The sequence below is a fragment of the Macrotis lagotis genome, chromosome 7 (assembly GCF_037893015.1).
Source record: "Macrotis lagotis isolate mMagLag1 chromosome 7, bilby.v1.9.chrom.fasta, whole genome shotgun sequence".
NCBI classification, from domain to species: domain Eukaryota; kingdom Metazoa; phylum Chordata; class Mammalia; order Peramelemorphia; family Peramelidae; genus Macrotis; species Macrotis lagotis.
This window is the reverse complement of record NC_133664.1, coordinates 150,197,749-150,220,769: the sequence shown is the minus strand read 5'-3', so window position 1 is coordinate 150,220,769 and position 23,021 is coordinate 150,197,749. Positions and strand designations below refer to the sequence as shown.

The window sequence follows — 23,021 nt, the reverse complement described above, 5'->3', positions numbered from 1 at the left end:
TAATCATTGCCATCAATCTATATAACCCTTAAAAGTACATTCTATAGACTATCTGCTTCCCTTTTTTTCTACTTAAATATGCTTATTCTTCAAGCATGAGCACTCAAGATAGGTAAAAATTAGTTTATCCTTTTTTTTTAGTGTTTTAATGACTAAAATATTTTTTCTTTAGAGTAAATGCACAGATCTACATTTCTGTTTAAGGTTTCAAAGTGAGCCTGGAAACCTAATCATTCCTTCCAACACTATTTGTTTTTTAGTTTTTGCAAGGCAATGGGGGTTAAGTGGCTTGCCCAAGGCCACACAGCTAGGTAATTATTAAGCGTCTGAGTTCACGTTTGAACGCAGGTACTCCTGACTCCAGGGCCGGTGCTCTATCTACTGTGCTACCTAGCCGCCCCTAACACTTTCTTTTGAAAATGGCTTCTAATAATATCTAAGTAACGAACTTACAAAAGCCAAGGAGTATACCTAATAGTCCTAGGTTTTTTTTCTCTTACCAAACTTATTTCTGAAAAAAAAAATAAATTATGCCTTTGTATGAACAATTAATTATAGTCTACTTTGACTAAAACTGAGAATTGCTAACCTCATAACATTACCTGGTCGTGACAGTGGAGAAATAAAAAATCAGGCTCTCATTTACATTCAACACATTAAGATACTTTACATCCAGGCAGCTAGGTGGTACAGTGACTAGAGTACCGGCCCTGGAATCAGGAGGATCCGAGTTCAAACCTGAACTCAGACGCTTACTAATTACCTAGCTGTGTGTCCTTGGGCAAGTCACTTAACCCCATTGCCTTGCAAAAACCTAAAAAAGATGCTTTACATCCCACATAGTTTCAAATGAAAGGGAAACACATTAATACATCTTTTTTAAAAAAATTGCTTTTTGTTATCAACATTCTCAGTCTTCATTGAATTTTAAAACTCAGTTTAGATTTCTCTATATTACTCCACCCAATTCCATACCACTTTCATCTACTGTCAATTGATAAATATTTAAGACAATGTATGTTAATTAACCTGAGAAAAATATAACTAAGAAATTATCTGTTCGAAAATAATCATAGAATTTTGGGGGGCTAGAAGGGATAAAAGTAATTATTTTTCTTCCCAAACTGTTATGCATATTTCTTCATTAACATTTATCATTCAAGCTGACTATTAATTTCAGAGGCTACATTAGCTAGTTTTGAAGGTTTTAGTTATTTTCTTCACATCATTATGTCCTATTTTAGGTTTTTTGCCAATTTTCTCAAGCTGCTATCTAAAAGCAATTTTTATCTGCATAATTCTTTTTCTCCAACTATTTCCCAATGTATTTTATCAATTTCCTTAAAATTTCTTGATTATCCATTTCCTTAAAATGTAGTGAGTGGGAATGATGTTTGTTATACCAATGTTCTAAGAAATTGAAAAAAAATTTGGAAGCCCAACACACAAGCATAAAGTCACTAATACTCATAAAGAAATGAATACTGTGGAATGATTATTATGAAAATTGCGTTTCAAAATTTTTTCATTTATTAATTTATTCCTTGCCTTTAGGAAATGTAAAGATACAGTTGGTATTCTTTTATAAAGCTCCTAGAAGACTATTACAATGGCCAATCACACAAGGCATATTTATAACTCAGGATATGTAATCCTTAAGGTTTAAGAGAATCTTATAACACAATTGGGTACTGCATAAAGGTGGTGCCCAGTTTACAATGCAGTTTCAAATGAAAACAAAACAATCCTGGGGCACATTTTATTACAGAAATGCATTGCAGTTGAAAAGTCAAACCACACAGGAATTCTTATAAAAGTGAATATTGAGCCTATCCAGACAACATAAGCAATAACTATGATCAAGACAGAATGTAAAATATCTTTGAAGGGAAGGGTCTCACAGAAACAGAATTTTAAAGCTGACAAGATTCCCTGACCTAATTCCCTTATTTTACAGATGAGACACCTGAGGAACAGGTGTGATTTTCCCAACTTTCTACACTTGCCAAAGGCAAGCTGCTTGACTAAATCACAGGTTTACTGATTCCCATCTTAGTGTTCTTCTAGCTTCAAAGAATAGGAGCTCAATCTTTAGAATTCAGCCATGTTTTATAAGGAATTCATTATAACACAATCATCATAAGATGTTGTCCCTCCACAATGTTAACATCAACATGGATTATTAGATTGAAATGACAGAATTTGTTTCACAAATGCTTCCTTGGGCTAAAATACAAATCTTTAATTTTTTTCCTGTAGTTTCTCTCATTAAACTTCTTAGCTAATCACTTTAAAGGGCAATTTCCTATTTTCTGGATCATATGAAAACAGATGTTTTATGACACAGTATTCTCATAAATGTCATTAAGAATATAAGATTCATGCTGGCAAAAAGGTCGCCTTGTAAATAACTCAGGGATAATCAGAGTATGTAATGATTTTATATAAAAATCATGGCTTCTAAAAAGTTTTTATTCTATCATAGTAACTTCAAATGTTGTGAAACAATTTTCTACAATCTTGAGTTTTTCTTCAGATAGCAAGTTTTCTTGTTTTAGTTGTCCTATAACAGTTTCCAGAGATTTGAGTCTTCCTAGAGTTTGCTGCTCTTGGAGTTCAAGAAGGGTTATCTTTGAATGCAGTTTAGTAACTTTTTGCCAAAGAAGTTCCCTGTTAATATCTTGCCTGCAATAAGAATGTTCAGTTTGTAGTATTTCAATTCCATAGTCTGTGTCATCATATAAGGAATCTTCAATATCTATATCTTCTACGTCTATGCTCTCTTGTTCTGTTGGTATGAATGAACTGGTTGATGGCTTAGAGCTTTCAGTAGGCACTAGAATGGTAATAATTGATTCTTCATCTGTGTTCAGTTCTTCAATTGTCTGAGTAATGGTACTCAGCAAGACAGTGTTTTCCTGTGTTGACACAGAAATATCTGTGATATCTGAATTAGAGAGATGGTCTATAGTTGTTTCAACTACATTACTGGGCTCCATAGAGAGATGCACATGCTCTGGATTTGAGACATTTAAAGTAGCAGTTGTAGTATTTAAGAGGTTCTCAAAAGATGTATGAAAACTACTAACTTCTATATCCTGGACAACTGCTGTTTCTAACACAGGTTTTGGTTTTTCAATATGTTGTGGAATTGCAGAATTTATAACTGATGTGCCATTAAGTGGATTTTCCATATTGGAAACTGGTGGTTTATCCTTTTGAAGTGGTTCTGTCAAAGAAGATGAATAAAATAAATTTGTACTTTCGTCAATTTTTTCTGTGCTTACTATATTTTTCTTTGGTTCCATTTGTGCAGATAATTCTTCTGATTTTACCATTAGGCATATTTCTTTCTCATCTTCTGTTTTATTTTCCTGAGGCTTGTTTTTTGCATGGTCTTTTTCCTAGAAAACAATATATTCTAACTCAGAAAGTTCCTTTTTCAAAGTGTATTGAATTAAAACTACACACACACACACACACAGCTTGTTTTATGAAAAATAACATTAAAAGGTATATTGTCAGGGAAAATTTACCAATATCTAAAAATATTATGCTATTCACTGACTCAGAAAATATTTGAAATGTTCAAGATATTTTTAAAAATTTTCACATACGGAAAAGAACAGGCAAATATTATTGTAAACTCCTTAAATTTAGAATTGTAAGTTAAATAATACTTAACACTTTTGTTAATGCCAAGTTTCATGTCATTGTTTAATTGACAAGTATTACATTTAAATATCAAACATATTACTCCACATTTCTTAGGTGAAACAATTATTTTGTAAAAATTAGTATTTTTTTTTATGAATTTTGTTTTTATACCTAATCACAAAATATATAGGCTTTCCGACAAGGTAAGTAAATAATAATTTTAGTCTTTGTTTTTTGAAAACTTCAGTCACCTTTCCAATTCCCCCAAAGAGAAAAAAAAAAATTACCTGACTGTCTTCAGGTAAAGAAAAAATTGTTGGTACAGCAGTTTGTTTTAAATATCGAATGCCCCATCTGATGTCAAGAGAGTCAGGAGTAAAATGGTCACTGCACAAGAACTGGTATTTACTAGGAACCCATGTATCACGTTTCATATTCCGTAACCATTTTTCAAGTCTCTCTTTGTCATGGAGAGGAAACCTGGAATTGAAAAGAAAAAGCAATGATTCTAAACTCAGATGATTTAGGTCCAAATCCTACTTCTGACCCATACTGTGGATGTGACCTAGGGCAAGTCATATAAAATTCCTTGGGCCTCAAATTCTTCATCTATAAGATGAGTGAGCTGCTATGATACTTTTATCAGCAGAAGAAGAAAGTATATTTCAACACTTTTATCACATTTTATGAGCTCACAAAAAAGCCCATGGGTGGAAATTGAAGCTTTACTTTTCCCACAAGCTAATAGATCTTTTCTTGAATTTCATTATAACTATAAATGATAACTAAAAATGTTTAACACACACACATAATCTGCATACACACATATACAAGCATAAATATATGCAATATATACATGGTATGCATAATACATGTATATATGAACATATATAAAGGCAAGTACAATATACCATGCACACACATATATATCCAAAGTTCTGAATTAAGATTAGTTTGACATAGGTAAAAATTTATTTTAAAAGAGCAAACATTTGGTCCTAGGTTTGGATACTTTTTGGTATCAAAGTAAATTAAGATTTTTTAAAAAAAAGAGCTCTTGAGCATTTGGCATTTGTTATTAACATTCCTTTGTCACGTACAGTATATATTGTCAGCTAAATTTGACTTGTGATAAATTCTTTTTTTAAAATTTAAGGCAATGGGGTTAAGTGACTTGCCCAAGGTCACACAGCTAGGCAATTATTAAGTGTCTGAGGCCAGATTTGAACTCAGGTACTCCTGACTCCAGGAGCGTTGCCCTATCCACTGTGCCACCTAGCTGCCCCTTGTGATAAATTCTGATAGGAAACATTACTACCAATTTTAAAATTCCAGGTTTTAACAACTGTTAAATATATTTTTCAAGACAACAACCTAAAGTTACTACTAATAACTTCCACAAAATATAATCTCTAAGACAAATATTATATAAACATTCTTAAAATGATCTACTGCTGCCACACCTCTAAGATGGAATCCTATAATATAGCTCTAATTGCTGTTGCAAGGAAGGACTGATGTTCTGACAAAATGATCTCTTTGGAATATCACTATTAACATAGTTTTTCCTCATTTAATACTCTCTACTTTTCCTGGCTTTCCACTACCATCTGGACAAGTTGAGTTTTCATTCCCATTTTTGCTCAAATTCACCTAACCTAACCCCCTCCTTGCACAATACTGTTTGCAAGGCAAGTGTAATAATATGAAGATCTTTTTTTGGAAGTTAGATATAATTTTAGCTAGTATGGACTTTCCAAAAGTTTCTTGTACAATGAGCATACTTAATATTTATTGAATGCATGCATTTCTCTAATAGCCTAGATTATATCAATGTAAGTAACAATTTATCTTATTAAACTGGATTGTTTGCCTCAGAACTCCTAAAAGACCAATACATGTATACTTAATGAATCACTATGCTAAATAAGAGACTATCAGAAGGGTGGAAAAAAGGATCTTTACCACTTAATTTTGAGTCATGTGCATGCATCCTTAATGTGCATACATGCATTTAGATGCTGAGAATTGTGTTTATTTTCCTTTTGGCACCAAATTTTAGGAATTGAATTTGCTATTGTTAATCTGATAGCCACATGTTATAGCCTTAACTTGTAAAGGGAAAACTATCATTATTTATTTGTGAATTTATCTAGATGCAGATTTTGCAAATAAAATAGGAAAAATGTTCACTGAATAATCTATTCCCAAACCAACTCCCACCTTTATTCTCTGTTTTAAAACAGTAACTGTGATGTTAGTACAACTGGGTTTATCACTTGTTTGGATGGATGGGGAAAGAGAATGTAATCAGAATTTATGTCCAGCTCCATACAACTGCCTTCCTTCTAGTTCTTTCCTTATGGTGATCAGCCTCTTGGCTTCCTGATTCTGTCAGTCACCATTATTTACCAAGTTATGAATGCTTGAAAATTTTCCCTCTCCCACACCTGTCACAGATAGATGCAAAGAACTCATTATTTCAACTCTGAAATTTCTAAGATATACTCCTTTATATTTCCACTGCCACTAGAAATGGACACAAGCCTTTATTGCCTGCTATCTTACTACAGTATCTTACTAACTGGTGTCCTGCTGATATACACATCATGTTGATGCTAAATAATCTTCCTCATGCAAAGATTTGATCATGTTCTCATGGGCTCAAAATACTGAGCAGGTTCAGTGATCAAGGGCAATCCTGAGAGACCTGTTATGGAAAAATGCCATACACATCCAGAGAAAAAATTATGGAGTCTGAATGCAAAGCATACCATGTTTATTTTCATTTCCTTTATGTTTTTCCTTTCTTTCACATGACTTCTTCCTCATAGGTTTTTTCCCTTTTTGCAAGGCAAATGGAGTTAAGTGGTTTGCCCAAGGCCACACAGCTATGTAATTATTAAGTGTCTGAGACCGGATTTGAACCCAGGCACTCCTGACTCCAGGGCCGGTGCTTTATCCACTGCGCCACCCAGCCGCCTCATAGTTTTAATTCTTCTTTCACAATATGACTAATATGGAAATATGCGAAACACAATTGTTATATGTACAACCTATATCAGACTTCCATAGAGAGGGAAGAGAAGGTGATAGAAAAATGTGGAACTCAAAAGTTTGCCAAAGAATGAATGTTGAAAACTATCTCTGCAAGTAATTGGAAAAAATTAAAAAAAACTGCTATGCTGGTTAATGACTACATGCATAATCCAAATTCTTTATGCTTGGTGCATTGGAAAGAGCACTGAATTTGAATTCAGAGGACCTGAATTCAAATCACACCTCTCCCATTTGCTCTATGTGATCTTAGTTAAATCACTGCACTACCCTAGTCTCAGTATTAATGTCTTTTCCTACCTCCATGCCTTTGCCTTTCTTTCCCCATGCTTGGAATATACCTCATGCCATCTTTGCCTTTGGAAGTCTTATGTAATAGTTTTAAAGATCCTACTTAAGCAACTCCAGTCTTGAAGGGATGATAGCAGTGATAAGAGTTTCTTTGAAAGTCACTTAAATCCAGGGGCGGCTAGGTGGCGTAGTGGATAAAGCACCGGCCCTGGGAGTCAGGAGTGCCTGGGTTCAAATCTGGTCTCAGACACTTAATAATTACCTAGCTGTGTGGCCTTGGGCAAGCCACTTAACCCCGTTTGCCTTGCAAAAATCTTAAAAAAAAAAAAAAGACACTTAAATCCAATTAACTGAAACTTGAAAGATAATCCAAGATGAAAAGATAAATTTTTACTTATTACAACTCCTCTTCCTGGGTTACCAAAGGTCTTACTAGAAACATAAGGTTCATATGTAAGAGTTTGAAGGGATCTCACAGTTTTATTTAGTTCAACTCCCTCACTTAAAAATTAAGCAAATAAGAATGGCTTGCTAATCCTAACTCACTGTGCTTTCCTCAGTACCACAATGTTTTTAACCAGCACTTTTTGACTACTAAAGGTATTCCTTTTTTTTTTTTTTAAGGATTTTTGCAAGGCAAACGGGGTTAAGTGGCTTGCCCAAGGCCACACAGCTAGGTAATTATTAAGTGTCTGAGACCAGATTTGAACCCAGGTACTCCTGACTCCAGGGCCGGTGCTTTTAAAGAAAGGAAAATATCTGGGATCCCTAGATTGTTTTTATTGTTGAAAAAATATTAATGTTCTTGAATAAACCAAGAATGAGAATATCTGTGATTACTGAAAGTAATCATTTGTTTCTAGAACTCATATCTATGAGGAAGCATGGAATGAATAGGGGAGATGAGTGACAATTACATATAGAATTGAGAAAGTTGACTTAGGCTAATAGTATAGTGAACTTTTAAGATTTTGTTCCATGACTCCAGTGCTTACTAATCAATTTATTGATTAGGTTTTCAGATATCATACCACCTTGAAAGAACTTGCTTTGACCAATGCACATTTTCTGGTTTTTGTTGAGACATAATTCCCCACACTAAATTACTAAAATGATGTCCTGATAACAAGTCTGTCTTCTATTGAGTTTAGAGCAATGTTATCCTGTTTTCCTAAGGTCTAATTACCCTGGATGGTCACTTAATACTTGCTGAATTGAATAAACTGAAAATTGAGGGCTTTTAAAGTTTTCTAAATTGGGGCTTACCCCTTTTAAACTATACAACTATTACAATGAAATATAATTTTCCACTGTGTGTTTTCAACCATCAAAGTATGTCCTGAGATGCTAAGAGCTATAGTGACCCATTCTGGATCACATATACTATACTAAAGAAAAACACACCTTGAAATATATCATTTAGTTGTTTTTCAGTTGTGTCTGATCCTTCATGACCCCATTTGAGATTTTTTTTTTGGAATAGTTAGTTATTTTCTTCTCCAGTTTATTTCACAAATGAGGAAACAGAAGTAAACAGGGTTAAGTGACTTGCCCAGGGTCTCACAGCTAGTAAGTGTCTGATGCTGGATCTGTTCTTAGCAAGATGTGTCACCAAGTCCAGCACTCTATCCACTGTGCCACCCAGCTGCATCATTTTGAAATATAGCAGAAATAATAGTTTCCTAATTAGTGATTCTTAATCTTTGAGGAGGACTGATAGTCTATTTCTATGTGATTTGATGGCTTGCTCCTAAAAGTTGTATATGACTATATTCAACTTCAAAATAAAATGAATTTAAATGCTTTCCTTTTGGGTTTGCGGGAAGGATGGGAAGAATTTTGAAAGTACTCTCTCAAGATAACAGAGCTTTCTAGAATCATTTTCTGACTAACAGCAACAATTATTAGATACTATACATATTATAAAGTTTATACTATAATAATAAACAAAAAAGACACCTGGCTTTCAAGCACCTAAAAGATTTGCAAAATTGATATTTATATATAAAACATATCTAAAGAATGGAGTAGGATTGATCCTTAATATACAAACATTTAAAAAACTAGAATGTAATGAAGCAGTGATGGTGATATGATTAGAAATTAAAGTGTTTACAATAATTGACATTCATATAGTTTTATGGTCTGCAAAGCCCTGGACATCAATTATGATTCATTTGATGCTGAAAATAACATCATGAGATAAATTCTACAATTGTTTCCTCATTTTACAAATGAGGAAGCTGAAGATGAGAGGTTATGACTAGACAAAAACACAAAGCTAGAAAATGTCTGAGGCAGGATCTGAACTCTTTAACTCCTAACTTCAATTCAACTAGGCCATGTGCTGATCTGAACATGTCACTCCCTCTCTCTCCTCCCCCATTAACTCGGGTGCTCCCTCTATCACCTCCAAGATCAAACATAAAATACTCTGACCCTCATACTCTCACCCTGCCCTCTACCTTACTAACTTTCTTTCATCTTATGCCCTTCCACTAGTGTCCTCATTCCAAATACTGCAGAGATACTGGCCTCCTTGCTTTACAAGACATTCTACCTGCAGATTCCAGGCATTTTTCACCAGCTTTTTCTCATGCCCGGGATATTCTCCTTCCTCATCTGTTTCCTGGTTTCATTCTTAGCTAAAATCCCACTTTCTACAGGAAGTTTGTCCAGATTCTCCTTAATGCTAGTTCGTTCCTTCTGTTGATTAATCAGCTTTATCCTGCATGAAGCTTGGTGCATGTTGTCTCATCCCATCAGACAATGATTCTCAGAGAGTAGGGGGCTACCTTTTTACTTTTCTTTTAATCCCCAATACTTAGTACAATGCCCTGGCACACAAGTGGGTGCTTAATAAATGATTGAGGGACTGGGAGACTAAATTGTGTATTTCATTCTGTAATTTTATTTCATTCTATCTCCAGAACTCAGGAGAAGTAGCAACCAAAGTCTACAGCCACGTGAGAACAAAAAGCAAAGTGAGGCTAAATAAGCAAATGGAAAAACTTCATTAAAGAATAAAGTATCTCTTCAGAGTTCTAATTTTTTCTCACAGTACATGTCCTACTCTGAATTGAAGCCAAACACTACTGATAGTTAGCATGGACATTTTAAATAATGTATATTAAACCCTGATAGAATATTTAAGATGATATTTACTATTTTGTTGTGTGTATAAGTCTTTCAAGCGGTACTGGATTTAAATAAGGGCAAGATAGTGAGATCAAAGTTAAAAGACAAGAATCTGGAGTTGCGACAGTCTGATGACAACATTTCCCTAGGCTTCAACATAAACAGTTTTAAGGAGTCTTCATCATCGAGGTACTTGATCCTACTCTTCTACATTTTTAGAAAAAAAAAAAGGCTTGAGAAATAAGGGAAACACTTCACATTTCTCTTAAGCCTCTTAATGCTACTCTCTGGGCAAAAAGCATAGAAATAACCCGTTTGCAAAGGACTTTTTAAAAAAATTTAAAGTTACAAGCGCTTGATGTGCTTGGCAGGTGCTCTCAGTATAATTTAGAGCACCGAGTCTACCCTGTTTATTTTTAACTTTGCACTAATAATGTGACTAGTTGCTATTATTTTCGATCATCGCTAATAAAACAAGGCAAGGCAACCAGCTGAGGTATCAAGGCTTCCAATTTGCACTGTTGGCTTCACTCGTTTACATCAAATGTAAACCTGGGAGCCACAGCAGGTGTAACACGATGCAGGGAAAGGCTGGGGCCGCTTGGCGTTACTTTCTCTAGGTCCAAAGTTTTTGGTTCGACACTATTTGCACCAGTCTCACCACGGAATGGGAGAAAGCGGCGGGCTGGGGATGTCGGGGGTGACAGGAGGGTCAAGGCTACGTGATCGGCGGGAGGCGGCATGCCTCAGGTGGGTGGGGGCGGGGAGGCCCAGCTCCTCCAGGCGGGGGCCCGGAGCGCAACAGGGCCGCCGGGTTTTACCGGGGGCCGGCGGAGGCGGCGGGCAGGGGGACGCCGGCGTGCGCGCGCGGGGGCCGGCACCGGCGCTTCTGTCGGGGGACAACTTACGGGTAGAAACTCAGTTTCCGGTCTTTATTGTTTCGTCCTCGGCGGTTCTTACAGCTAAACGCGGCGCAATAACGGGGCATCGCGCCCGTCGGGCCGCAAGGCAAGCGCGCCGCGGGCGCAGAGAAGCAGGCCGGGCGAGCGGGGCCGCGAGGGTGACCCGGGCCGCCTCAGAGTCGCCGGGCCTTAGTGCGCCTGCTCCGAGGCTGACGGGAGCGGGAGGGGAAGCGGGGAGGCCCACGGGCTGTCACCGCCGCCGCCCGCCCACTTCCGCCTTCCGGCCTCCCCCCCTCGCCGTCTCGCGCGCCAAGCCGGAAGTGACTCTGGGAGAAAAGAGGTAACAACAGTCTTCCACGTGCGCTAAAGGCGCCGGGAGTCAGGCGGGGCAGCGGCAGCCAATGGGAAAGCGTTTCGTGTAGGACTCTGCCTGGTGCGAGCTGGGTGCGGGCTCGGCTTGCCGTTGCCGGGGAGCGGCGGTTGTGGGAACTGGAGTCGGCCCCGAAGCGGCGGGGAGGAGGACGGGCGGAAAGCGGGGGACCGCCGCGGTCTGCAGGAGGAGCAGGAGGGGGTCCCCGCTGCGTCGGCGCCTCCCCGCGGGGGCCGGAGCCGCTGAAGGTGAGAGTGAGCCGGAGGCGGGCGGGAGGGCCGGGGGTCGGCACCGGCTGGGGCGGACCCCGGGCTCCCTGGCCTGCCGCTTGCCGCCCAGCCCCGGAGCCGTGCCGCCTCCGTAGCCCCTTCTCCGGACTGGAGGGCCCCCCGGTGGGAGGCCCCGCCGGTGGGGACTGGAGCCCCGAATCCTTTTGTTTCGAAGGCAGCGAAGCGCGCACCTTGCTCCGAGGCCGCGGCTCGAATGACATTTTAAACCCTCCTCATCCAGTTGGAACAAGTTCCCAGGATGATATTCCCTTGAACGCCCCAAAGTGTACTTCAAGCCTGAGCCCTCGTGACTATGAGTAATTGGGGGGAGGGCGGCATTGCCCACCGCAATTTCAAGAATCCGTAGAGTTTTTCATCATCTTGGTGGTTATTCGCTCAGGTGCAATGCGGTGCTCAAGAGACTGGCTTTATTTGTCAATTTTTCAGTTTAAAGAAATATATTCTATATGCACAAAAATACATACACGCATTTATGAGAGTTCTTGGTAAACTTTTTTAAGTAGGAAGAAAATTTGTAAAATACTGACTTTTTTTCCTCATAGAAATGTTATCTAAATGACCACTGGATTTTGTTTCAGCCCGCCCTAAAAGAACAAAACTTTCAGATTTTGCTGAAGACATTATTAATGTGTGATATTTAAAGTTGAAGTTAAAAGAATCCTGACTAGGTTTCTTTTTTTATGTATATCAGTTTGTGACAAGAGTAGCCCACTGATTTGTGCTAATGTACATTCGAGTTTTCTAGAAGGTAAAATTTTTGTTCTGTCATCAGTATGATGAATGAAAGAATTTCCCATCTGCTGTTAGGGGCATTTTAATCATCTTTTCTATTTTCCCCCTTTTGGCTTAGAACTGTGTTCTAAACAAACACTAAGTGGTGAATAAATGATAACTGGATTGAGAGTTGAAGCAAGTGAAATTCCCAGGAAGGAAACTCCTGAAAGGTTAGGAGAAATCCTGGCTTCTGATGGAGGAGAGATATTTATTTGACCTGAAAATGAACACTCTCATGCTTAAATGAACTTTTTGTTATTGAGGATTAGAGTTCATGGCTTAAACTTTTTGTTCATTTCTACAAAAAGCTTTGCATATTAGTCTTCATTTAGTATTATGGAAAATTAGTTATGTTCATTTCTACAAAAAGCTTTGCATATTAGTCTTCATTCAGTATTATGGAAAATTAGTTATTGAGCATTTACTGAGTGGTGTCATATGCACGCTATTATTCTGATACTATTGGAGGGTATGTGGGGGAAAAAAGCTCAATCCAAGAACTTAAAATTTGAGGCCAGATATACACAGTTGAAATGTGTTTGTGTACACACACACACACACACACACACACACACACACACGGAAATATTGCTTTTGAGCTTTGCATTTCACTTCACCAGGCTTGATCCTCACAGTGACCTTGTAAAGAAAGGCAAAATGAAATTGTTAATTCCATTTAATTTATAATGATGGAATTGATAATTAATAACAAGATGGAATTATTCAGTACTAAGGATGAAGAAATTGAGGCCCTGAGAAGTGACATGACTAGAAAATGTTACAGGTGGTTTTTGAGTCCATATTTCTCCTGACTGCCTGTTGATTTCTTTTTCTACTATACCACAGCTAAGAAACTTTATAGCACTTATAAAGCAGCATGTAACAGTTGGTCTATATATATATATATATATATATATATATATATATATATATATATATATATATATTATAGGCTTTTTAAAAGAATACCGTCAGTATACTTCAATGCTTTATTTGTGGAAAAATTCTCAAGATAATTGATTTAGAGCTGGAGTGATCCTTAGGAGTTGACAAAATCCATTTCTCTCATTTAGACATTGGGAAACAGGTGAAATGACTTGCACATAGTATCATAGCTATCAAGTATTTGAGATAGGATTTGAATCCAGGTCTTCCTGATTCTAAATCTAGTTTATTCCTCTGTACCAGCCTGCCTCTCAATTTTAAGAGCACTTTTGATAACTAATAACTATCTGAAGTAATTATTTTCCTCTTTTCCAGGGTCATGAAAATGGCTACTCCACAGGCAGTCTTCACCTTTGCGATCTGCATTTTAATGATTACAGAATTAATTCTAGCTACAGAAAATTATTACGATATCTTAGGAGTTCCAAAATCTGCATCAGAACGCCAAATCAAGAAGGCCTTTCACAAGTTGGCCATGAAATACCATCCTGACAAAAATAAGAGCCCTGATGCTGAAACTAAATTTAGAGAGATTGCAGAAGGTAATGAATACATAGAAATAGCATATATGCATTGTTTGATGAGTTTTCTCAAGTTTGTGGGGCTTATGGGTATTTAGAGAGACATAGATATGGTCTGTAGGAGTTGGATGTTATCGTAGAAAATATTTGATAATAATTCACATTTATATAACCTTTTAAGATTTAGTAAACACTGAGGGGCAGCTAGGTGGCGTAGTGGACAAAGCACTGGCCTTGGAGTCAGGAGTACTTGGGTTCAAATGTGGTCTCAGACACTTAATAATTACCTAGCTGTGTGGCCTTGGGCAAGCCACTTAACCCCATTTGCCTTGCAAAAACCAAAAAAAAAAAAAAGATTTAGTAAACATTTCCATTATTTAAGATAGGTAGTAGCAAAAATATTATGTCCTTATTTTCTGGATGAGGAGGTTAAGTGAATTGCTGAGAGTCACACATCTAAATAAGAAATTGTAGATATCCTTACTGTATTCCTACTTAAAGATACCTGAATTTTCTTTTTGTTTTCCTGTGTCCTTTGGGACTGATAAATATTAAAATAGCTGCAAAGTAGGCTGCATAAGGAAAATAAAATGGTGTTTCTTTATTCCCAAAGTTCATGATCTGATGATTTTGGAAAAGAAAACTGTAAAAAGTTTGTCAGAAATGAAAACATCTGAATTTCTGAAAGTAAAAAGTTTGTTTTTAGAATTCATATACTTAGAGCATTTTGAATTTATGAAAATATGGAGTTAGGAGTTTGTTAATTATTACCTCTTCAGTAATATGGATAGCTGACTTCATATTTTGTAAGTTTCTATGAATATTTACCTTCTGGTTTGTATGTATAGCTGGGTCCTGTTTAAATATGAATGATGAATCCCATGTAGTGGTTGCATTTTTGTGAATCAACACTACCACAGTTATACTTGGATAAAATATAGTCATTGTTTCCAAGCCAATGGAAATATACCTTGTGAATTTGAATGATTTGACCATTTCAGAGGATTTACAAATCAGGACCTAAGCTGTATGTAAAATGCAACTTGTATTAAATATCATAGAAGCAGATTGTTCAGCCATACATTAAAAATGTTCCTCACCAAATGCCATGAAATATTTTTGGAGTAGCATATCTCACTTTAAGGGATAGACAAGTGGCACAGTCTGGAATCAAGAAGATCTGAGTTCAAATGCAGCTTCATACACTAGTTCTGGGACTCTGGGCAAGTCACTTAACTTCTGTTTGCCTCAGTTTCCTTCTCCGTAAAATGGAATAATAGCACCTATCTTCCAAGGTTGTGGTGAAGATTAAATAATTGTTAAAACACTTAGCATAGTGCTTGACACATAGTAAATGCTGTATATTTGTTAGCTATTGCTATAGTTCTTTGATTTTACAAGAAAGCAAAAACTTGGGGAATATTGTATATAATCACATTTTAAAATGAAACTCATTAACTTTTTCAAAAAGAATTAAAATGCATTACCTGAAGATATTCCTGCTGATAGAGATCCTCTTTAATTGGTATGTGATAAAAAGCATTCACTACCTGTCACTGAATGTCCTAGTGATTCTTCAAACTTAGTCTAGGCTTCAGTTGACATCATTTTCCTGGGTTTACAATTGAACTCTTTTAAGATTTGTGTCAAACTTGTCAGAACCTAACTCTCTTGGCATAGTCTTAGAAAATCTAGAATCATCTCAGTGCTATTTTGAAAAAAGCACAATGTGACAGGATACATTAGAATGTAGATGGCTTACTGTGATGTGTTATGGGAAAATCTGATATATAAAAACATTAAATTGGGAGTAATCATTCACTATTCACAGACATTTTATGTTAAATACCTGCAGTATGTGGCATTTTTGTTGTTGTTCAGTCATTTTCAGTTGTATCCAACTTGTTGTGACCTCATTTGGGGCTTTCTTTGGTTTGCCATTTCTTCCTCCAGTTCCTTTTACAGATGAGAATCTGAAGCAAGCAGGAGGAAATGATTTGCTCAGGGTCACACAGCTAATAACTTGAACTTGAATTCAGAATCAGCACTTTATCCACCGTACTACCTTGTTGCCTTATCAGCCACTTGACTGTTAACCAAATAGTAAGGTTCATTTTAAATAATGATAAATTCCCATTATAGAAAAAGCTTCTTGATACTTTGGAAGTGATTCAGCTCTCAAATTGTTTTTGAAATGCTGTGTTTTAATTATGTTTTAGGTTTATATGTGAATTGGGACTTAGGTCCAGTAGTAACATAGCTAGTGGATGTACATTCTGTAATTTCTGTCAGTGAAAGCCGTATTACTAAGACTAAAATGAAATTTTAGTTCTGTTATGCTTTGGTTGTAAAAGGTTCATCCCTTCCATGTCTTGTTATTCTTTTAGTTTTTGCAAGGCAATGGGGTTAAGTGGCTTGCCCAAGACCACACAGCTAAGTAATTATTGTCGGAGACTGGATTTGAACTCAGGTACTCCTGACTCCAGGGCCAGTGCTCTATCCACTGTGCCACTTAGCTACCCCCATCATGTCTTGTTATTCTTAAAAGCTTAGATGATAAATCCTTAAACCAACCTGGAGAGTGGGTTTGGTGGATTAGAGGCAGCCAATGATGCTGTGGATAGAGCCCTGGAGAAAGGTAGAAATCTCAATCAAATTTGTGTGATTTTGGGCAAGTCACTTCACCTCTGTTTGCCCCAGTTCTTCACCTGTGAAATGGGGATAATAGCACCCACCTCATAGCATTGTAGTAATGATGCAGTACTTATTTTTTTAAACAAGTGCTGAACACAATGCTTGGCACATGAGAGAATTAGATAAGTGCTTATTCCTTTGCCTTTTTCATTTTCCGTCACCTTTTTTCTCAATTATTTTTGATGGCTCATGTTAAATTCTTCATTTTCTACTATGTTCCAGGCCCTATGCTAAGTTCTGTGGTTTTAAAAGAACATGCTCTCAAAGAATTTATATTTGTATAAATTATATATATATATATATATATATATATATATAATATATACAAATGATAGTCTGTATGACATATAAAGAGAGAGAAGATGGAAAATAGTTTGAAAGAGGGAGACATTAGAATCTGACCTCAGAAAAGGTAAGGTTTGAGCTGTCTTAAAGGAAATTAGGGAAGCTAAGAGGTGGAGTTGAAGAAGCAGGTCCTTCCAGGTCTGAAAGACTACCGTGCAAAGATGGTACTACAAGTAGGCTAGTGATGCTAGAACATAGAAGACATGGATGGAAGGTGTTGGATGACTAAAATGATAGGAAGGACCCAGATTATGAAGAACTTTAAATGCCAAACAGAAGAGTATTTGAGAGACACTAGACTTATTGTGATATGATCACACTTCTGCTTTTGGAAAAATTCACTTTGGCATCTGAATAGATGATGTATTAGAGTGGGCAAGAGACATGAGTTTAGGAGAAAGAGGAGTGAACTATTGCAATAATCTCAGCAAGAAGCCATGAGATAGGGCAGCTAGATGGTGCAGTGGATAGAGCTCTGGCCTTGGAGTCAGGAGGAATTGAGTTCAAATCTGGCCTCACACACTTAATAATTGCTTAGCTGTGTGATCTTGGGCAAGTCACCTAACCCCATTGCCTTAAAATAAAAAATTAAAAAAAAAGCCATGAGATTCTGAACTCTAGAGTTCCTTTGTGAATAAGGAGAAGAAAGTGTATACTAGAGATGTTGTGAAGGTAGAAATGTCAAGATTTGTTAACAGGTTGATATGGGAGCTGAGAGAGTGAGGAGACTCGGATGCACTGAGGTTATAAACTTGAGTAATTGGGAGGATAGTGGTACTCTCTACAGTAAGAGAAAAGGTTAGAAGGGGGAGACATATTGATGATGAGATGCCTAGGGAGATGTAGTTTGAGGTGTCCTAAAGGCATTGGTGATGCATGATTAACTTAGAAGAGAGAATAGGGCAAGATATATAGATCTGGGGACATAACAATGGTAATTAAAATCTTGGAAGCTATTGAAATCACCAAGCATAGTAGTTTTAGAAACTAAAAGAAGACTCATACATACCAACTATGGAAATTTCTATGAATAAAAAGCATGCAAAAGAGACTGAAGAAGGACCAGGAGGGAATAGTTGAGAAAAACTAGATAAAAGAGTATCATGAACGGAAGAGGATCAACTGTTACATACAAAGAGTTCAAGATGGGTGATGGTTTAAGAAAAGACTAGGAAATATTTTCAGTTGAATGATGAAGTTGGAAGCCAGATTGAAAAGAATTTAGAGGATACAGAGAAGTGGAAAAAGTAGACGGTTCTCTCAAGAAGTTTAGCTGAGAAGGGGGTGGGGAGAGCTATAGAACAGCTTAATGGAATCAAATGAGATTTTTTTATTTTAAGGAAAGGAAAAGACATAATAATTTGCAGAGGGAGAGCTACTATAAGTTTGAAGAAAAGAAAAAGGGATGAGAATGAGAGCAATCTGTTTAGAGAGTGTGGCATCATAGGTACTATAAAGGGGTTGGCTTTGACAAGGAGAAGGGTCACTTTTGCATGAGTTGGGAGTGAAGGAAATAGTGGAGGAAGATGGCTGAATGATATAAAATGAAGAGGTTCTCTTCAGATTCAAGGATGTGGGTAAAGATGAGAGATGAGAATATTTAAACAGTTGCTGTGCATACTTGGAGTAATGATACTACTTAAAAAGATTTTTCTCAACTTAAATAGAACTGTTAGACATAAGTGTTACACTTCATAAATTCTATTTTGTCACTCATTTCATCATTGTGCACTGTTCTTGAAATATGAGACTTGAGTTCTTGTCTCAGATAAACATTTTCTAGTTGTGGCACCTTTTAAGTTCCCTTAACCTTAGTTTTCTCAAATGTAAAATTAATGTGCCAATATTTACACTACATGCTTCACAGTATTAATTGTAAGAAAAGCAAGTTGTCCTGGAGTCAAGAGAGGACCTGAGTTCAAATGCAGCCTCAGACAGTTAATACTTGCTTAGCCATGTGACCTTGGGCAAATCATGTAACCCCATTGCTTTGCAAAAAACAAAACAAAACAAAAAAAGAAAAGCAAGTTGTGAACCATGCATGATCTGTGATAGAAATGTTTGCTATTGACAAGCTGGAAAGATTCTAGAAATCTGCTTTTTTGTATAAGGGATCTCTAAAATTTTTGATCTTATAATGTTTCTTTTATGTTTTAAAGACAAATTTGTTTATGTGTCTAATTATCTATATATGAATGAAAGGAAATAGTGACATTAATAATTTAAAATAGCAAATTCTGGATATATATGTATATACATATGTCTATTACATTTTAAGTGACATAAATTTGTTTTATAAAATGCCCATAATGACTTCAGTGTCATTTAGTTTAAAGATTTACTTTATTTAAAGGTTTTGCCTTCAGTTTTAATTTTTTTTATCTTTTTTCAGCTTATGAAACACTCTCAGATGCCAATAAGAGAAAAGATTATGATTTTCTTGGACATAGTGCCTTTACCAGTAGTGGTGGAAATACCTTCCAGCAGTCATTCAACTTCAACTTTGATGATCTTTTTAAAGACTTTGACTTTTTTGGTCCTGACAAAAACACTCAAACCAAAAAACATTTTGAAACTCACTTCCGAACACGCCAGGATGGTTCCAGCAGGCAAAGGCATCATTTTCAGGAATTCTCTTTTGGAGGTGGATTGTTTGATGACATGTTTGAAGATATGGAAAAAATGTTTTCATTCAATGGTTTTGACAATGCAAACCGACATACAGTACAAACTGAAAAGAGATTTCACGGATCTGGCAAGCACTGTAGGACTGTCACTCAGCGTAGAGGAAATATGGTTACTACATACACTGACTGTTCAGGACAGTAATTCTGTCCCATCCTTATAGAGCCAGCGTTTATGAATACAAATAGATACAACTGTTTCTGTGAACTGTTGTGACAAATGCATGAATTCACAAAATACCTAAATATTATAAAGAAGGTGTATATAAAACAATCTTAATAACTTCACCATGGAAGTAGATGACAGTGGGCTAATTTAACATTTCCTCAATTAGGACATGAAAGAAAATAAATTAGAAATTTAATTAAATAACTTGCCCACGAATTCCTTCATTTGATTAGATTTATTAAAACCAAAAGAGGATTTATGAGTTTGATGACTAAACTTTGGATATTTTCCTGACTTAAATTGTATATTAGAACTGAATAGCCTCAGTGAAATCTTTAGTAACATAAAATTTGCATGATCTGTACTAATTTTTTTGATCAATATACCTAAAGTGTGGAATTTTGTTATGAAGAGAGCTACTTAAGTAAAGCTGCCCTATGCAGCTGATCTAGAGCTTACTCTAGAGATAGCATTTCACTCATGAAATTTAGGAATTTTGAAATTCTATTTTTCTATTGAATTTATTTCAAAGGAGAAAAGAGTCATGGGATAGTTTAGTAGTGCTTCCCATGAAAACACCTTTTTAAAATGAAATATCTATTAGTGAAAGAAATTACCTTGTTCACATATATTTTGACAGATATAAAAGACAAGTGATATATGTTGCCAAGAGATTGTTTCATGTTTGCTGAGCTATTCTGTCTTTGTAATGGAATTCATACTTGCTTTTCAGTGCCATTCATATTTCTTGAATTTTTGACCTACTTATTTTTGTCAAGTGCTTTTCCTTTTCCTTTGCATCCATTATTTGGTAATTAACTAATACCTCAGTCTTTAAAAAAGCCAATGTGTGTACCCATATCATAATGTGCAATATTTTTAAATAGAAATGTTTTTTGTTTTGTTTTTTTGCACACTTAATTTCTTTGTGTAGTTTTATGAAAATTTCAGTTCTGTAGTTTTCTTTATCATCCTTTGTATGAGTGTTAATCACATCTATATATATGTTGACAAAACTAGCACCTATCATAACACAGTTATATGTGAGTGAAACAAATACAATATTTACAACTTGAATGTTCTGTTTTATTCTTGGTTACTAGTGTTTATTTTAATGTCATGAAAGTTACAAAATCATTTGTCCAAAATTCAAGGCAAGTGAGCTTCAGCAGTTATCAGTATTTTACTTTTATGGGTAACTAATCAGATATTTTTAAATGCCTGAAAATAGGCTTCAGCTGCTTTAATTTACAATTACTTTGGGACTAAGATTACTGAAAATGGAAATTTCCTTATTACATTTAGCATAATTTGCTCTGCTAGTTTATTTTGGTTGCTACTGTCCCTAGCTGTTCAGTATGGCTAAATATTAAACATTACCAGTACTTCTGTATAAATGTGCAGTTTTAAAACTATAGTAAAATTTCAATGGAAATGCTTAGGAACTGGGTATTACTGGTTAATTGAATCAGGACCCCTTTTCAATAAATGGTATTAGAGCTGGAAGAAGCAGTAGAGTTAATGCAGATTCAGTTTACAAAGACTAAAGAACTTTTCCAGGAGCACACATCTAACTGATGACAAACTGGAAGTTAGGGCTTCCTAATCTCTCTAGTTCTATTACATCACAGTTTATTTGAACTTGTATTGATGAGTCTTTCTAAACTATATTAGTATAATTTCCTGCCTTAGGAGTAAAAATGTGGGATGTGATTTCATCTTTCATTTAGGATTCTGTAAGGCTAAATGTAATTCTGAATATCAACTTGTGTAGTACTGTAGAATTTAGAAGAGGCTGGGGTTGAATGTCTACTGACTAGACTATTCAAACTTTCTTTTCTCAATCCTGGATATTGACCTTGTTTTCTTACCATTTTGCTTTTTCTCTTACAAGCTACCTATGTTCCTTTTCTTGTGGTTTCACATACCCACCTGCCAAATATCTGGTCACTAGAAGATTTTATTTAATTGTTGTTTTACTTTGCTTGTTTGGGCTAAGTGCCTGGCTTATTGGGGAAGAGTAGAGAGTCTGCAATTGTACTTTGTAGCCATTCTCAACAACTTTTGTGAGGAAGGTGAAATATGCACTCAATTTTGCAGTTAAATAAACAAGTTGGAGGACATTGTGTCTTTTTATTGTGTAAGATACTTATATATTGGTCTGCTTTGAACTTAAGGCTTTGCCTGCATTGTTCCAAATCAGTAAGGGCGAAATGGAGGAAATGGGGTAGGGCTGGGGAGTGGGGGGAAATGACTGTACAACCTTGAGATTACTTTTAAGAATTGGCTGTTCACTATTATTTATGTTAAGGATAACAGGAGAAAATGATAGAAATTTTACTTTATGATATTAATAGAATGATTTAACTTATTTTCTTTATATCTCCTTATGTTGATTTCAAAGCAACCACTCATCCACTGAGTCAGAGGTTGGGATGTGAGACAATTTCATTCCCAAGAAAGACTGCCTAGAACCAAGGGAGCATTTTAGATGTGGCAGTTGTGCAGAAAAATAAATTGTGGCAACATTCAATCATTACAGATTGGTAAAGAAAAGTCAAAATCGATGATTTATTAGAGGAGTAATGGAGACAATAACAAGCAAGGTGCAAGATAAATTCATAAATATTAGCATATCTAAATGTTAAACTAGGAAGAGAAGAAATTTGAGTATGGGGGGCAGTTAACCTACAAAGAAAACTTAAGTACAACTGCAATTAAATTTTCCTACAAATAAGGCTATAAAATCTTTAATTGTATTACTGAAAGTCTTTCAAAACTGTTAATATACTTTCCTGCTTTAGTAAAAATGTGGGATGTGATTTCATTTTTCATATAGGATATTGTAAGGCAATGATTAAGATGATAATTTAAAAATGCTGTTACTGAATTCACATACAGATAGAATTTACATGAATCAATTTAACTTAAGATATTTTTTGGACATAAGCCTAACCTAAACATTACATTACTGTCATATATACCTCTCCTCCTTAATGCTTGGTGAGTTATCCACAAATTTGAAAGCAGTTCTGCAGTGCTCAGCTTTCCTTTTAAGTCCCATTTCTCATAGCCTTATATTGCTACTGGAAAAACCATAGCTTTGATGCCATGCCTTGGTAGTAAGATGAAGTTTTTTAGTATGCTGTCCAGATTTACCATAGTTTTCCTTCCAAGAAGCAAC

The 23,021-nt window shown here is 36.1% G+C and overlaps 2 protein-coding genes across 2 annotated transcripts; one reads left to right on the top strand and one right to left on the bottom strand.

Moving 5' to 3' along the window:
• Nucleotides 1–248: 248 nt before the first annotated feature.
• On the bottom strand, nt 249–11,212 carry THAP5 (THAP domain containing 5). The gene is made up of 3 exons (XM_074193901.1): nt 11,052–11,212; nt 3,945–4,137; nt 249–3,404 (listed from the first exon to the last, which is right to left on the bottom strand). Exons 1-3 carry the CDS (start codon nt 11,129–11,131, stop codon nt 2,472–2,474), a joined length of 1,206 nt encoding a protein of 401 aa, XP_074050002.1. The 5' UTR covers nt 11,132–11,212; the 3' UTR covers nt 249–2,471.
• A 175-nt stretch (nt 11,213–11,387) lies between these two features.
• DNAJB9 (DnaJ heat shock protein family (Hsp40) member B9) lies at nt 11,388–21,035 on the top strand. Its single transcript, XM_074193902.1, has 3 exons — nt 11,388–11,663; nt 13,740–13,966; nt 19,377–21,035. The coding sequence occupies exons 2-3, from the start codon at nt 13,744–13,746 to the stop codon at nt 19,811–19,813; spliced, it is 660 nt and encodes a 219-aa protein (XP_074050003.1). The 5' UTR covers nt 11,388–11,663; nt 13,740–13,743; the 3' UTR covers nt 19,814–21,035.
• The last annotated feature ends 1,986 nt before the right edge of the window (nt 21,036–23,021 follow it).

Excerpts from the sequence above, each read along its gene's own strand:
- THAP5 (XM_074193901.1), bottom strand. The coding sequence starts at position 11,131 with ATGCCCCGTTATTGCGCCGCGTTTAGCTGTAAGAACCGCCGAGGACGA. Across the intron at positions 4,138-11,051 it reads CGGAAACTGAGTTTCTACCC|GTTTCCTCTCCATGACAAAG; the intron begins GTAAGTTGTCCC and ends TTTCAATTCCAG. Across the intron at positions 3,405-3,944 it reads CTTTACCTGAAGACAGTCAG|GAAAAAGACCATGCAAAAAA; the intron begins GTAATTTTTTTT and ends ATTGTTTTCTAG.
- DNAJB9 (XM_074193902.1), top strand. The coding sequence starts at position 13,744 with ATGAAAATGGCTACTCCACAGGCAGTCTTCACCTTTGCGATCTGCATT. Across the intron at positions 13,967-19,376 it reads ATTTAGAGAGATTGCAGAAG|CTTATGAAACACTCTCAGAT; the intron begins GTAATGAATACA and ends ATCTTTTTTCAG.